The following is a 16863-nucleotide window of genomic DNA, read 5'->3' as shown; positions in this document are numbered from 1 at the left end:
AGCCCCCATGCACCAGGGTCCCAGATCGCGTTTGGTGTTTTCCTCTGGAATCAGAAATGTGGGCAGAGTGTAGTCTTTTCCGGCTTCCCAGACGTGTCTCTCTTTCCAGCTTCTTTATCAGAAATTAAATGTCCATAGGTATGTCAATTTATGTGTGGGTCTTTGATTTGCTTGCATTCATTGATATGTCATTTTATGCTAATACTATGAAAATTTTATTACTATATCTCTGTCGTACAGCTTGACATCAGAGATGGTAATACCTCCAGAACTTCTATTATTGTTCAGGAGTAGGTTTAGGCCTCCTGAATTTTTAATTATACCACATGAAACTAAGCATTGTCCTTTCAAGGTCTGAAAATAATTGTGTTGCAATGTAGTGGGAATTGTGTTGAATGTGTAGATTGCTTTTGGTAGAATGTCCATGTTTACTATGTTAATTTTACCAATGCATGAACGTGGAGACATCTTTGAATCTTTCGATACTTTCTTCAAAGATTTTAAGTTCTTGCCAAACCGGTCTTTCATTGGCTTTGAACAGTTACCCCAAGATATTTTATATTACTTGTGGCTGCTGTGAAGTATTGTTTTCTGGAATGTTCTTGTCAGCTCATTGCTATTCTTTTTTTTTTTTTTTTTTTCGGAGCTGGGACTGCTGAACCCAGGGCCTTAGCGCTAGGCAAGCGCTCTACCACTGAGCTAAATCCCAACCCCCATTGCTATTCTTATATAGGAGAGCTGATTTTTTTTTTTCCATTTAACTTTGTATCTAGACATTCTGTTGAAGTTGTTTATCAACTGTAGAATTTTTGATACTGCTTATGTGTACTGTTATATCATCTCCAAATAATGATACTTTTCTACTTTCTAATTTGTATTCCCTTGATCTTCTTTAGTTGTCTTACTGCTCTAGCTAGAATTTCAAGTACTATTTTGAATAGATATGGGCAGAGTAGACAACCGTTTTTTTTTTTTTTTTTTTTTGTTTTTGTTTTTTTTATATTTTGTTTTTTTTTTAATATTTGTGAAGTGTCTTTGAATTTCTCTCCATTTAATTTGTTGTTGGCTATAGACTTTTTGTAAATTATCTTTATTATGTGTAGGTATGTCCCTGTATTGCTGGTCTCTCAACACTTTTATTATAAAGTGGATTTAGACAAAGGCCTTTTCAGTGTCTAATGAGATGATCAGGTGATTTTTTTTTCTTTCATTTTATTTATATAGTGGAATAGATTGATGTTGTTTGTATGTTGAACCATCCTTGCATGTCTTGGAGGAAGCTGACTTTGTTATTTGTATCATTATCTTTTGTATGTTTTTATTTATTTATTTATTTAATGATTTGGAGTTTCTTGCCTGTATGCATGGATGCATACCACATATTGTGTATATGGTATTCACAGTAGTAATAAGATGACCTTAGAACCTCTGAACTTGGAATTATTGATTGCTGTGAGCCCTCATGTACACACTGACAATTGAACCCATCTCATCTGTAAGACCACATGATGTTAATTCCTGTGCCCTTATTCTTTCCCTCTGTATTTTTTAAGGTCTACATATACATTGCTTATATTTTTATCTGTCCATCTCTAGCTGTTTTGACACATATTCTCTTTTAAAAACATTTTCTTAATCATACAGTTTAAATGGTGACAGTTTACTGGGAGATGAATACAGAACTGGAGTGGATGCTAAGTCTTTGTAAGAAGTTCACTGAGAACTTCAGAGGTTTTGCATATTTTTTTGTTTATGCGGTTATTTTTGGGGGGTTGGTGGTGGTAGTGGCAGGTTCTTAGTATTTACCTCAAGTAGTCCTGAAACTCATTACATAGACTAGTCTGGTCTCCAATTCAATGAGATTCACGTACCTCTATCTCCTGGGTGATACAAATAAAGGCACGAGACAGCACACCCAGCTTGCCTACCTTTTTTTGTAGTTAGTCATCATTCAGATCATTTCTCTGTTGTGTATAGTATTGATCTGTTTGTCTCTGACTGTCTGTTAATAGGTCTTTCTCTTGCAAGTTTAAATATCCTATTTCAAGGGCCCAGAAATGACAGGGGTGGACTTCTGTTGCTGTAAAATTATAACAAATAAAATGCTGTCTTTTATCACCCACTAGGTCCACACCACAGTGCCCCAAGATATCTGCTAGATATCTTAAGTCTCAGTCAGCAAAGCCTCTCACTCACTTTGCTCCATCTTGTATCACACTGCCTAAGGCCTCTCTCTAAGCCTGGTAGTAATCTCTCTACCTGTCTAGTTCCCAAGGCAGGTTTCCATGCCAGAAACATACATCCCAACTCTGTGCTGGCCCAGACCAGCCACCCCACACTCCCTTACACTTAATTCTACACATGAAAGAACACAGAACACAATAACCTTTCATCCAATTGATAAGATATAATTGCCCACCTAAACATACAAAGCCCTGTACACATCCATCCCTTAAGAACATTCATAACAACCTGTAAAGGTACAGCGTGGAATCTTAACATCAGCATTCAGGTTCTCTCTTGACGGCTGCTCTGCCTTCTCCTCCTCTCTCCTCCTCTTCCTTTAAACCTTTTCTCCTGCCCATTCTTCCTTCTTGTCCAATGACAGGCCTTGTTCTACCAGCCCCCACCTGTATTTTACAAATTAAATGGGGAGAAGGTTCTGGTGAAGTCACCTGAGTCCTGAGTGTGTGACTAGGCAGCCGTCCTTGGGGCAGTGGAATTAGCATCAAAATACAGATAACTCCAGGGCAAACCACAACAGACTTCCTTTTCAATTTCCTTCTAAAATGACTTAGTGATTACATTAGAACTTCTGTGTCGTGGAGTAAGTGTGGAAATCACCAGATTATATGAATCTATCATTAAAGAAGTATATATTTAATATGTGTCAGAATTATGCTTTCTGTTGAACACATGTATGAATATTTTAGGATGCTCTGACATATGATGATGTCCATATTAACTTCACTCTGGAAGAATGGGCTTTGCTGGATCCTTCCCAGAAGAATCTCTACACAGATGTTATGCTGGAGACCTACAGGAACCTCATTGCTATAGGCAAGACCGTGAATTTTAATTTGTTTTTTAAAATATGAGGAAAAGTGTTTCTTGGTTATTGAACTCTTCTTTAATTTTGATTGTGAAAGAAGAACAATGCGGTAAATAAATCAGGCGTAGTTCTAAGGTTCATTGAGGATAGTAACTTAACTCTTTGTCAGTTTTCAATTATATGTTATACATTTTCTGGTACTATATTTTAGGTTATAATTCAGAAGACAATCATATTGAAGAACATCTTCAAAATTCTAGAATACATGGAAGGTAAGTTTCATGTTCAAACTGATACAAATATACCTCTGAATAAATTTGAGTGTGCCCTAGAAATTTTAAGAAAACTCAACAATATAAACAAGTTTAGCTTTAAGTGATGATTAGTAAATTCTCACAATACCACATTCCTCAATGTCAGGTAGTTGGAGAAAGCACAAGGAAATAATGACTTAACAGCTATTACATTTTAATTATATCCCTATGAGAGCTGTTCTATAGTTCTGCCAATTGATTTAGGTTGATGCCATTCAGTTATTGCAAAGGACATATACATAGATTAGACGATAAGTATATGTCTAAAATCTTCTAATAGGCAAATATTTTTATAATAAATACCATATTACTCATATATGTTTAATGATTTACCAAAGTTTAGTGAGAGGGGTAATTTATGAGATTCAAGAAGGTTATGGTCATATTACATATTACATCCTCATATTAATATTTGTGATGAACAAACAGTTAAACTGTATGAATGCTATGTGGAAACCTTTTATTTTTTATTCATGTAGTAATTGATATATGTCACATTAGATAAAAGCCATGTGAGCATCTGGAATATGGAAAGTAGCAATGTACTCCCACAACAATTAGGAGATATGCAGTTATCCCCACTTTGAGTAGACTGAAGGTAATATGAGTTTAAAATTAATTGTATATCCACCTTCATTGGGAATATGTGAAATACATTCACACTGCAGAAAAACCCTTTGAGTAAAAGGAATATAGAAATTCTTCTGTTTATCCTGGTTTACTTTGCAGATGTAATGTGACTCACTTTGTAGCAAAATGTTATGAGTTCAATCACTCTGGCAAAGCTCTGAGTTCTTCCAGTTCTCTTCAGATATGTGGAAAAACTCACCTGGAAAAAGGATATTATAAATATGAACCATGTACTAAAGGCTTTGACCTTCACAGTTATCTTCAAACACACAAAAGTATCTACACTAGAGAGGAAACCTATTAATGCAAACAAGTGATAAAACCTTAAGATCTGATTCCTCTTTAAAGTAACTATACAAAATTGTAAAATTAAATCATGCAGATAAAAAGATTCATCACTGTAAATAATGCGGCACATTGTTTATATATGTCAATTGTCTTCACAGGCATAAAGGAAGTCTTACCAGAGAGAAAACCTATGAATATACTCAATGTGGTAAAGCCTCTACACGTCACAATGGTCTTCAAAGGCATGAAAGAATTCATAATGGAGAGAAACATAAATGTAATCAATGTGGTGAAGCCTTTGCAGTTAATAATTATCTCCAAATATATAAAAGAACACATACTGGAGAGAAACCAAATGAATGTGAGCAATGTGGTAAAGCCTCTACATGTCACAGTGGTCTTCAAAAGCATGAAAGAACACATACTGGAGAGAAAACCTATGAATGTAATCAATGTTGTAAAGCCTTTTCACAACAAGCTTACCTCCGAAACCATAAAAAAACACACACTGGAGAGAAACCTTATGAATGTAATGAATGTGGCAAAGTGTTTGCACATTACTCTACTCTTCGGAAACATGAAAGTACACATACTGGAGAGAAACCCTATGAATGTAATGAATGTGGTAAAGCCTTTTCACAACAGAGTCATCTCCAAAACCATAAAAGAACACATACTGGAGAGAAACCCTATGAATGTAATCAATGTGGTAAAGCCTTTTCACAACACAGTAGTCTCCAAAACCATAAAAGAATACATACTGGAGAGAAACCCTATGAATGTAATCAATGTGGTAAAGCCTTTTCACAACACAGTAATCTCCGAAAGCATAAAAGAACACATACTGGTGAGAAACCCTATGAATGTAATGAATGTGGTAAAGCCTTTTCACAACATAGTAGTCTTCAACAACATAAAAGAACACATACTGGAGAGATACCTTATGAATGTAATCAGTGTGGTAAAGCCTTTTCACAACATAGTAATCTCCAAATGCATAAAAGAACACATACTGGAGAGAAGCCCTATGAATGTAATCAATGTGGTAAAGCCTTTTCCCAACACAGTAGTCTTCGAAAGCATAAAAGAACACATACTGGACAGAAACCCTATGAATGTAATCAATGTGGTAAAGCCTTTTCACGACACAGTAGTCTCCAACAACATAAAAGAACACATACTGGAGAGAAACCCTATGAATGTAATCAATGTGGTAAAGCCTTTTCACAACAGGGTCATCTCCAAAAACATAAAAGAATACATACTGGAGAGAAACCATTTGAATGTAATCAGTGTGCTAAAGCCTTTTCAGAACCCAGTAGTCTCCAAATGCATGAAAAGACACACACTGGAGAGAAACCCTATGAATGCAAGGAATGTAGAAAAGTCTTTACAAAACACAATATTCTTCAAATGCATAAAAGAACACACACCGGAGAGAAACTCTATGTATGTAATTAATGTAGTAAATAAAGCCTTTGCAATTTTCTGAACTTTTCAGAGTCATGAAAGAAATTCATGCTGTAGAGAAACCCTATACATGTAATCAATGTGGTAAAACCTTTGCAGTTCACAATTATTTCTAAATATACAAAGGAACACATTCTAGAGAGAAACCTTATGAATGTAATCAGTTTAGTAAAGTCTTTGCACAACTGAATCAACTCCAGAAATATAAAACATAGTCTAGAGAAATTATACCAATGTAATCAGTAGTAAGCCTTTGCACAACAGAGTTATTGCTAGATACCTAGAAAAATACACAATGAAGAGAAACCCTATGTAAGAAATGTAGTAAAGACTTTATCTGTGGTAGTTATCTTCTTTATTTTTTAAATTTTTATTAGATATATTTCTTTACATTTCAAATGTTATTGCGCTTCCCGGATTCTTGGTCATAAGCCCCCATCCCTCCTGCCCTCCCCCATACAGGTATTCCCCCTATACATCCCCCTTGTTACCCCCCCCATATTCCCCTGCACTGGGGGTCCAACCTTGGCAGGACCAAGGGCTTCTCCTTCCCCTGGTGCCCCATCAAGGCTATTCTCTGCTACATATGCAGTTGGAGCCCTGGGTCAGTCCATGTATAGTCTTTTGGTAGTGGTTTAGGCCCTGGAAGCTCTGGTTGGTTGGCATTGTTGTAGTTATCTTCTATTATACAAAGGAACACTCACTAGATAGAAATCCACAAACAGAGAAAGCTCACCGCCCAGACAGGTAGGCACTCCTGAGACTGCAGAGCCGGAGAGACCACCAATACTGCCCACCCCTGCCCACATCCCTGGCCCAAGAGGAAACTGTATAGGGCCTCTGGGAACCGGAAGATAGGGGCACTCAAGCAGCAGGTCCCCTGCGGTCCAGACACCGCCCTGGCCTGAAGGGACCGGGTCAACAGCCTCTGCACCCAAATCCCAGGGGAGGGAGAGGTAAACCTTCAGAGGGGCAGGCACGCCTGGGAAGCCAGAAGAGACTACACTCTGCCCACATTTCTGACTCCAGAGAAAAACACCTAAAGCTATCTGGTACCCCGGTGCACGGGGGCCCCCGGGAAAAGGCAGCGCAGGTCCTACTGGTTGCTGCCCTCACAGAGAGCTCAAAAGCAGCCCCCCATGAGCAACTTCGAGCCCCCCATGAGCCTCGAGACCACAGGTAAGACCAACTTTTCTGCTCCAAGCGACCTGCCAGGTAGACTCAGGACACAGGCCCACAGGAACAGCTGAAGACCTGTAGACAGGAAAGACTACACGCCTGAAAGGAGAACACTCTGTCCCCATAACTGGCTGAAAGAAAACAGGAAAACAGGTTTACAGCACTCCTGACACACAGGCCTATAGGACGGTCTAGCCACTGTCAGAAATAGCAGAACAAGGTAACACCAGAGACAACCTGCTGGCAAGAGGCAAGCGCAGGAACCCAAGCAACAGAAACCAAGATTACATGGCCTCATCGGAGCCCAGTTCTCCCACCAAAGCAAAAACTGAATATCCAAACACACCAGAAAAGTGTGTGATCATGATGCTGGAGGACTTCAAGAAAGACATAAAGAACACCCTTAGAGAAACGCAGGAAAACATAAATAAACAAGTAGAAGCCTATAGAGAGGAATCACAAAAATCCCTGAAAGAATTCCAGGATTAAACCACTGAACTGAGAATGGGACCCCGGCTGAAGGAACCTTAGAAAGGACTGAAAGAACTCGAAGGGCTTGAGACTCCATATGAACAAAAATGCCAAACAACCAGAACTTCCAAGGACTAAGCCAGTACACAAAGACTATACATGGACTGACCCTGGACTCCTGACCTCACAGGTAGCAATGAATAGCCTAGTAAGAGCACCAGTGGAAGGGGGAAGCCCTTGGTCCTGCTAAGACTGAACCCCAGTGAACTGATTGTTGGGGGGAGGGCGGCAATGGGGGAGGATGGGGGGGAACACCCATAGAGAAGGGGAGGAGGAGGGGTTAGGGATATGTTGACCTGGAAACTGGGAAGGGGAATAACAATCGAAATGTGAATAAATACTCGAGTTATACAGATGGAAAAAAAAAAAAAACACCTTAAAAAAATAGTCCCTTTAACTAAGCAAGTGAAAGATCTGTATGATAAGAACTTCAAGCCTCTGAAGAAAGAAATTGAAGATCTCAGAAGATGGAAAGATCTCCCATGCTCATGGATTGGAAGGATTAATATAGTAAAAATAGCCATTTTACCAGAAGCAATCTACAGATTCAATGCAATCCCCATCAAAATACCAATCCAATTCAAAGAGTTAGACAGAAAAATTTGCAAATTCATATGGAATAACAAAAAACCTAGGATAGTTAACACTATCCTCAAGAATAAAAAGACTTCCAGGGCAATCACTATCCCTGAACTCAAGCAGTCTTACAGAGCAATACTGATAAAAACTGCATGGTATTGGTACAGAGACAGACAGATAGACAAATGGAATAGAATTGAAGACCCAGAAATGAACCCACACACCTAAGGTCACTTGATTTTTGACAAAGGAGCCAAAACCATCCAATGGAAAAAAGGTAGCATTTTCAGCAAATGGTGCTGGTTCAACTGGAGGTCAGAATGTAGAAAAATGCAGATCGCTCCATGCTTATCACCCTGTACAAAGATAAAGTCCAAGTGGATTAAGGACCTCCACATCAAACCAGATACACTCAAACTAATAGAAGAGAAAGTGGGAAAGCATCTCAAACACATGGGGACTGGAGAAAATCTGAACAAAACACCAATGGCTTATGGTCTGAGATCAAGAATCGACAAATGGGATCTCATAAAACCTCAAAGCTTCTGTATGGCAAAGGACACTGTTGTTAGGACAAAATGGTAACCAACAGATTGGGAAAAGATCTTTACCAATCCTACAACAGATAGAGGGTTTATATCCAAAATATACAAAGAACTCACGAATAAGTTCTAACGACTGCAGGGAGACAAATAACCTTATTAAAGAATGGGGTTCAGAGCTAAACAAAGAATTTACTGAGGAATGCCGAATGGCTGAGAAACACCAAAAGAAATGTTCAACATCTTTAGTCATAAGGGAAATGCAAATCAAAACAACCCTGAGATTTCACCTCACACCAGGGAGAATGGATAGATCAAAAACTCAGGTGACAGCAAGCTGGTGAGGATGTGGAGAAAGAGGAACACTCCTCCATTGTTGGTGGGATTGCAGACTGGTACAACCATTCTGGGAATCAGTCTGGAGGTTCCTCAGAAAATTGGACATTGAAATACCTGAGGACCCAGCCATACCTCACTTGGGCATATACCCAAAAAATGCGCCAACATGTAACAAAGACACATGCTCCACTATGTTCATAGCAGCCTTATTTATAATAGCCAGAAGCTGGAAAGAACCCAGATGCCCTACAACAGAGGAATGGATACAGAAAAAGTGGTACATCTACACAATGAAATATTAGTTAAGTATCAAAAACAATGACTTTATGAAATTCTTAGGCAAATGGATGGACTGGAAAATATCATCCTGAGTGAGGTAACCCAATCACAGAAAAACACACATAGTATATACTCATTGATAAGCAGATATTAGCCCAAATTCTTGAATTATCCTAAATGCACAGAACACATGAAACTCAAGAAGGATGACCAAAATGTGAATGCTTCACTTCTTTTTTAAAAGGGGAACAAGAATACCCTTGGGAGGGAATAGGGAAGCAAATTTTAGAACACAGGCAGAAGGAACACCCGGTCAGATCCTGTCCCACATGTGGCCCATACATATACAGCCACCGAAGTAGATAAGATGGATGAAGCAAAGAAGTGCAGGCCGACAGGAACCGAATGCAGATCTCTCCTGAGAGACACAGCCAGAATACAGCAAATACATAGGCAAATGCCATCATTGAACCACTGAACTGAGAACGGGACCCCCGTTGAAGGAATCTTAGAAAGGACTGAAAGAGCTTGAAGGGGCTTGAGACCCCATACGATCAACAATGCCAACCAACCAGAGTTTCCAGGGACTAAGCCACTACCCAAAGACTATACATGGACTGACCCTGGACTCCAACTGCATATGTAGCAATGAATAGCCTAGAAAGAGCACCAGGGGAAGGGGAAGCCCTTGGTCCTGCCCCCAGTGAACATGATTGTTGGGAGGGCGGTAATGGGGGAGGATGAGAGGGAATAACCATAGAGAAGGGGAGGAGGAGGGTTTAGGGAGATGTTGGCCCAGAAACTGGGAAGGGGAATAACAATCGAAATGTAAATAAGAAATACTCAAGTTAATAAAGATAAAAAAAAAAGCAGTAAAGGAAAGAGGTCAAGTAACATATAAAGGCAGACCTATCAGAATCACACCAGACTTCTCACCAGAGACTATGAAAGCCAGAAGATCCTGCACAGATGTCATACAGACCCAAGAGAACACAAATGCCAGCCCAGGTTACTGTATCCAGCAAAACTCTCAATTAACATAGATGGAGAAACCAAGATATTCCATGAGAAAACCAAATTTACACAATACCTTTTTATAAATCCAGTGGTACAAAGGATGATAAATGGTAAAGCCCAACAAAAGGAGGCAAGCTACACCCTAGAAAAAGCAAGAAACTAATTGTCTTGGCAACAAAACAAAGAGAAGAAAAGCACATAAACATAATCTCACATCCAAATACGAATATAACAGGCAGCAACAATCAGTATTCCTTAAAATCTCTCAACATCAATGGTCTCAACTCCCCAATAAAAAGACATAGATTAACAAACTGGATATGCAACGAGCACCCTGCATTCTGCTGTCTACAGGAAACACACCTCATAGACAAAGACAGACACTACCTCAGAGGGAAAGGCTGAAAAACAACTTTCCAAGCAAATGGTCTGAAGAAGCAAGCTGGAGTAGCCATTCTAATATTGAATAAAATCAATTTTCAACCAAAAGTCATCAAAAAAGATAAGGAAGGACACTTCATATTCATCAAAGAAAAAATCCAACAAGATGAACACTCAATCCTAAATATCTATGCTCCAAATACAAGGGCACCTACATACATAAAAGAAATCTTACTAAAGCTCAAAGCACACATTGCACCTCACACAATAATAGTAGGAGATTTCAACACCCCACTCTCATCAATGGACATATTATGGAAACAAATTAAACAGAGACATAGACAGACTAAGAGAAGTCATGAAGCGAATGGAATTAACCGATATTTATAGAACATTCCATCCTAAAACAAAAGGATATTCCTTCTTCTCACCACCTCATGGTACTTTCTCCAAAATTGACCATATAATTGGTCATAAAACAGGCCTCAATAGATACAGAGATAGAAATTATCCCATGAGTCCTATCAGACCACCACGGGCTAAAGGTGGTCTTCAACAAAAATAAGGAAAGAACGCCCACTTATACATGGACGTTGAAAAATGCTCTACACAATGATAACCTGGTGAAGGAAGAAAGAAAGAAATTAAAGACTTCTCAGAATTTAATGAAAATGAAGGTACAACATACACAAACTTAGGGGACACAATGAAAACTGTACTAAGAGGAAAACTTAGAGCTCTGAGTGCCTGCAGAAAGAAACAGGAGAGAGCATATATCAGCAGCTTGACAGCACACCTAAAAGCTCTAGAACAAAAAGAAGCATACACCCCCCAGGAGGAGTAGAAGGCAGGAAATAATCAAACTCAGAGCTGAAATCAACCAAGTAGAAACAAAAAGGACTATACAAAGAATAAACAGAACCAAAAGTAGGTTCTTTGAGAAAATCAACAAGATAGATAAACCCTTAGCCAGACTACTGAGAGGACACAGAGAGTGTGTCCAAATTAACAAAATCAGAAATGAAGAGAGAGACATAACTGCAGAATCAGAGGAAATTCAAAAAATCATCAGATCCTACTACAAAAGCCGATATTCAAGAAAACTTGAAAATCTGCAGGAAATGGACAATTTCATAGACAGATATCACGTACCGAAGTTAAATTAGGAACAGATAAACTGTTTAAACAACCCCATAACTCCTAAAGAAATAGAAGCAGTCATTAAAAGTCTCCCAACCAAAAAGAGCCCAGGTCCAGATGGGTTCAGTGCAGAATTCTATCAGAACTTCATAGGAGACCTCATACCAATAATATCCACACCATTCCACCAAATTGAAACAGGTGGAGCACTACCGAATTCCTACAATGAAGCCACAATTACTATTATACCTAAACCACACAAAGACCCAGCAAAGAAAGCAAGCTTCAGACCAATTTCCTTTATGAATATCAATGCAAAAATACTCAATAAAATTCTTGCAAACCTAATCCAAGAGCACATCAAAACAATCATCCATCATGTCAAGTAGGCTTCATCCCATGCATGTAGGGATGGTTTAACATACAGAAAACCATCAACATAATCTACTATATAAACAAAATGAAAGATAAAAACCACATGATCATTTCATTAGGTGCTGAGAAAGCATTTGACAAAATTCAACACCCCTTCATGATAAAAGCCCTGGAAAGAATAGGAATTCAAGGCCCATACCTAACCATAGTAAAAGCCATATACAGCAAACCTATACCTAACATTAAACTAAATGGAGAGAAACTTGAAGAAATCCCAGTAAAATCAGGGACTAGACAATGCTGTCCACTCTCTCTCTACTTATTCAATGTAGTTCTTGAAGTTTTAGCCAGAGCAATCAGACAACCAGAGGAGATCAAGGGGATACAGATTGGAAAAGAAGAAGTCAAAATATCACTATTTGCAGATGATATGATAGTATATTTAAGTGATCCCAAAAGTTCCACCAGAGAACTACTAAAGCTGATAAACACCTTCATCAAAGTGGCTGGGTATAACATTAACTCAAATAAATCAGTAGCTGACCCTGGGCTCCAACCTCATAGGTAGCAATGAATAGCCTAGTAAGAGCACCAGTGGAAGGGGAAGCCCTTGGTCCTGCCAAGACTGAACCCCCAGTGAACGTGATTCTTTTGGGGAGGGTGGTAACGGGGCATGTATGTGGAGGGGAACACCCATGGAGAAGCAGAATGGGAAGCGTTAGGGTTATGTTGGCCCAGAAACTGGGAAAGGGAATAAAAATCGAAATGTAAATAAGAAATACCCAATTTAATAAAGATGAAAAAAAAAAACAATGCCATCCCCTGCAGAAAAAAAATATAGGGTCCATACCTATTCATACCACTATATTCAAATTCCTGCTCCCCTTATGCTTGAAGCCATAAATTAGCACCATATGCATTTTTTTAATTGGAAAGATTTTATATTTCGCAGGTATTTTTTCCTTATTCACTTTACATCCAGTTCACTGACCCACCCAGACCACCCTCACAAAATCCTTACCCCATTCCCCTTCCCTTCTTTCCTGAATGTGTGGAGTCATCTTTGTGTCCTCCCTGCCTTGGCACTTCAATACTCTGCAGCTAGGTACTTCCTTGCTGAGGTCAAAGTAAGCTCCTTCCCAACTTCCTCAGACCTGCTGAGCCTGATCCATACAGATCAGCTTCCGTTTCCCACCCACACTCCCTGCTTGTTGATTCTTCTGGTGCAGGTATACCTGCAATGAACAGCCTGCTATCCCAGCACCCTCCATTCTCTTGCTACCTCTTATCCAAACTTCATCAGAGTTGCTGAGCCTGAAGCACACCAGTATGCTTCCTTTCCCCCCACTCATCTTCCTCGCTTGCTGAATCCTCTGTAGTAAGCAGAGCTGCCCTGAACAGCTTGATATCTTAGGGAGACATCCATGTTCCTGCCACCTCTCCTTCCTTCAAGTCTGCTGAGCCTGAACCATGGAACCTGCCATTTATCCAACCTTGACAGTCCCCATAGTCTACCACAGTCTTACCAATGTGTAAAATTTCTCATCTAGACATACAAAATTCTGTTTACATCCATCCCTTAAGAGTATTCATAACAACCTGTAAATGTGCAGAAAGGAATCATAATATCCACCTCCATGTTCTCTCAGCTGCTTCTCTCTCTGGTCTCCTCTCTAAAACTTTTCTCCCACTCATCATTCCTCTTGTCCAATGACAGGCCTCGTTCTATCTTGTACATGCCTTCACCTGCATAATGACATCATCCTACAATCCCTCCCCCAAATTGCCCTAGTGTGCTTTAAATCAAGACTGCAAACTCATTTTGGGGTCTCTTCCTCTTTCTAGACGCTAGACCCTAGCATGCTGGTCTTCTGAAGAATAAAACAGATTTCTTTAGGTGCTTCTTGGACATTTGAGAGATTCCTCAATGGAGAGTTCTTTGTTTACCCCAGTGTTAACAGGGTTATTTTGCTCTCCGGAGTCTATGTTTTAGTCTATGAAGCCACAGTTAGGCTGATATCAAAACCACACAAAGAGCCAATAAAGAAAGAAATTCAGATCAAATTCCCCTATGAATATTGATGCAATAATACTCAATTAAATCCTTCAAACTTATTTCAAGAACACTTCAAAATGATCATTCACTATGATAAAGCAGACGTCACCCCAGAAATGCAGGGATGGTTAAATATATGAAAATCCATCAACATAATCCACTATATAAACAAACTAAAATTTTACATTATTACTAAAACCTTGAACAAAATACAACACCCCTTTATGTTAAAAGTCTTGGAAAGATCAGGAATTCACGGTCCATACCTAAACATATTAAAAGCAATATACAGCAAGCAATAGGCAATAAATTAAATGATGAAAACCTTGAAGCAATCCCACTAAAATCAGGGACTAGAACATGACTGCCCTATCTATTTCCCTATATAGACAATATTGTACTTGCAGTTCTACCCAGAGCAATTAACCAATGAAAGGGCTTCAAAGGTATATAAATTGAAAAGGAATAATTCAAGATATAACTATTTGTGGATGATATGGTAGTATACTTAAGACCCCAAAATTTCACGAGAGAACTCCTAAACCTGAGAAGTTCAGCAAAGTGGCTGGATATGAAATTAACTCAAATAAATTAGTAGCCTTTCTCTATTCAAAGTTAAACAGGCTGAGAAAGAAATTAGGGGAAAGACACCCTTCACAATAGTCACAAATAATATAAAATATCTTGATGTGACTCTAACCAAGCAAGGGAAAGATCTGTATGACAAGAACATCAAGTCTCTGAAGAAAGAAATTGAAGAAGATCACAGAAAGTGCCAAGAACTCTGATAGTCATGCACATTTTAAGCAGTGTTAACTGTATACATTTATATTCTCTGATCTATGATTCAGAGTTTATACTGAATTTTATTTTGCAGAACTTACTACCTTCTGTTAGTACCCATTGCCATTTGTGTATTTGTGTGACTATGGTTCCATCTTCCTGAGTTAAACCGTTCTGCATTGTGTCTCTACTTTGAGCCCACCTGTGACCTTCTTTCAGAGTTCTTTGCATGCTTGCTTTTTCCTTTCTGTCTCTACTTTATTTTCTTTTTTGAGTTTTTATTTTTTTTATTTATTTTTTCTCCATCTTTATTAACTTGGGTATTTCTTATTTACATTTCAATTGTTATTCCTTTTCCCGGTTTCGGGGGCCAAATCCCACTAACCCCTCACCATCCCCTTCTCTATGGGTGTTCCCCTCCCCATCCTCCCCCATTACCGCCCTCCCCAAAACAATCATGGTCACTGGGGGTTCAGTCTTGGCAGGACCAAGGGCTTCCCCTTCCACTGGTGCTCTTACTAGGCTATTCATTGCTACCTATGAGGTTGGAGCCCAGGGTCAGTCCATGTATAGTCTTTGGGTAGTGGCTTAGTCCCTGGAAACTCTGGTTGGTTGGCATTGTTGTTCATATGGGGTCTCAAGCCCCTTCAAGCTCCTTCAGTCCTTTCTCTGATTCCTTCAACGGGGGTCCTGTTCTCAGTTCAGTGGTTCAATGATGGCATTCGCTTATGTATTTGCTGTATTCTGGCTGTGTCTCTCAGGAGAGATCTGCATCCGGTTCCTGTCGGCCTGCATTTCTTTGTTTCATCCATCTTATCTAGTTTGGTGGCTGTATATGTATGGGCCACATGTGGGGCAGGCTCTGAATGGGTGTTCCTTCTGCCTCTGTTTTATACTTTGCCTCCCTATTCCCTGCCAAGGGTATTCTTGTTCCCCTTTTAAAGAAGGAGTGAAGCACTTCGCATTTTGATCATCCGTCTTGAGTTTCATGTGTTCTGTGCATCTAGGGCAATTCAAGCATTTGGGCTAATATCCACTTATCAATGAGTGCATACCATGTGTGTTTTTCTGTGATTGGGTTACCTCACTCAGGATGATATTTTCCAGTTCCATCCATTTGCCTATGAATTTCATAAAGTCATTGTTTTCGATAGCAGAGTATTATTCCATTGTGTAGATGTACCACATTTTCTCTATCCATTCCTCTGTTGAAGGGCATCTGGGTTCTTTCCAGCTTCTGGCTATTATAAATAAGGCTGCTATGAACATAGTGGAGCATGTGTCTTTGTTATATGTTGGGGCATCTTTTGGGTATATGCCTAAGAGAGGTATAGCTGGGGGAGGATTGGGAGGGGAACACCTGTATAGAATGGGAATGGGAGGGGTTAGGGTGATGTTGGCATGGAAACTTGGAAAGGGAATAACATTTGAAATGCAAAGAAAAAATACCCATTATAATAAAGATGGAAAAAACTAACGAATAAACAAACAAACAAACAAAAACCCTGTATTCTGTTTTCCAGATTGTCTTTAGCATTTTGAACTACTATGAAAACATAAAACACTCATAGCAGTTTCAAATAAATGTTAACCTGCTGGGTGAAAAACAGAACAAAACAAAACAAAACAAAGAAAACCAAAACAAAACAAAAAACAAAACTTTGGTAAAGCTCAAAAGACACATTGAAACCCACACAATAATTGTGGTAGACTTCAACACCCTACTCTCATCAATGGACAGATCTTTGGTAGAGAAACTAAGCAGAGACACAGTGAAACTAATAGAGGTTATGAACCAAATGGGTTTAACAGATATATCCAGAACCTATCACCCTAAAGAAAGAATACACCTTCTTTTCAGCACCTCATGGTATCTTCTCCAAAATGGAACATATAATTGGTTACAAA

General features: G+C 39.1%; 1 protein-coding gene across 1 annotated transcript; it reads left to right on the top strand.

Annotated features, from left to right (window-relative positions):
- Window positions 1-3317: 3317 nt before the first annotated feature.
- On the top strand, window positions 3318-5943 carry LOC116914847 (zinc finger protein 844-like). The gene is made up of 5 exons (XM_032919300.1): window positions 3318-3324; window positions 4443-4540; window positions 4622-4777; window positions 4862-5569; window positions 5812-5943. The coding sequence occupies exons 1-5, from the start codon at window positions 3318-3320 to the stop codon at window positions 5941-5943; spliced, it is 1101 nt and encodes a 366-aa protein (XP_032775191.1).
- The last annotated feature ends 10920 nt before the right edge of the window (window positions 5944-16863 follow it).

Source organism: Rattus rattus, chromosome 13 (assembly GCF_011064425.1).
Source record: "Rattus rattus isolate New Zealand chromosome 13, Rrattus_CSIRO_v1, whole genome shotgun sequence".
Taxonomy (NCBI): Eukaryota; Metazoa; Chordata; class Mammalia; order Rodentia; family Muridae; genus Rattus; species Rattus rattus.
The sequence above is the reverse complement of the archived record's forward strand: the minus strand, read 5'-3'. Positions and strand labels throughout refer to the sequence as shown.

What these genes read in the sequence shown, in the direction of transcription:
- LOC116914847 (XM_032919300.1), top strand. An exon ending in TCAAAGGCATGAAAGAATTC is followed by an intron (nt 4,541 to 4,621) that starts ATAATGGAGAGA and finishes ATAAAAGAACAC; the next exon opens with ATACTGGAGAGAAACCAAAT. An exon ending in ACAAGCTTACCTCCGAAACC is followed by an intron (nt 4,778 to 4,861) that starts ATAAAAAAACAC and finishes CTCTTCGGAAAC; the next exon opens with ATGAAAGTACACATACTGGA.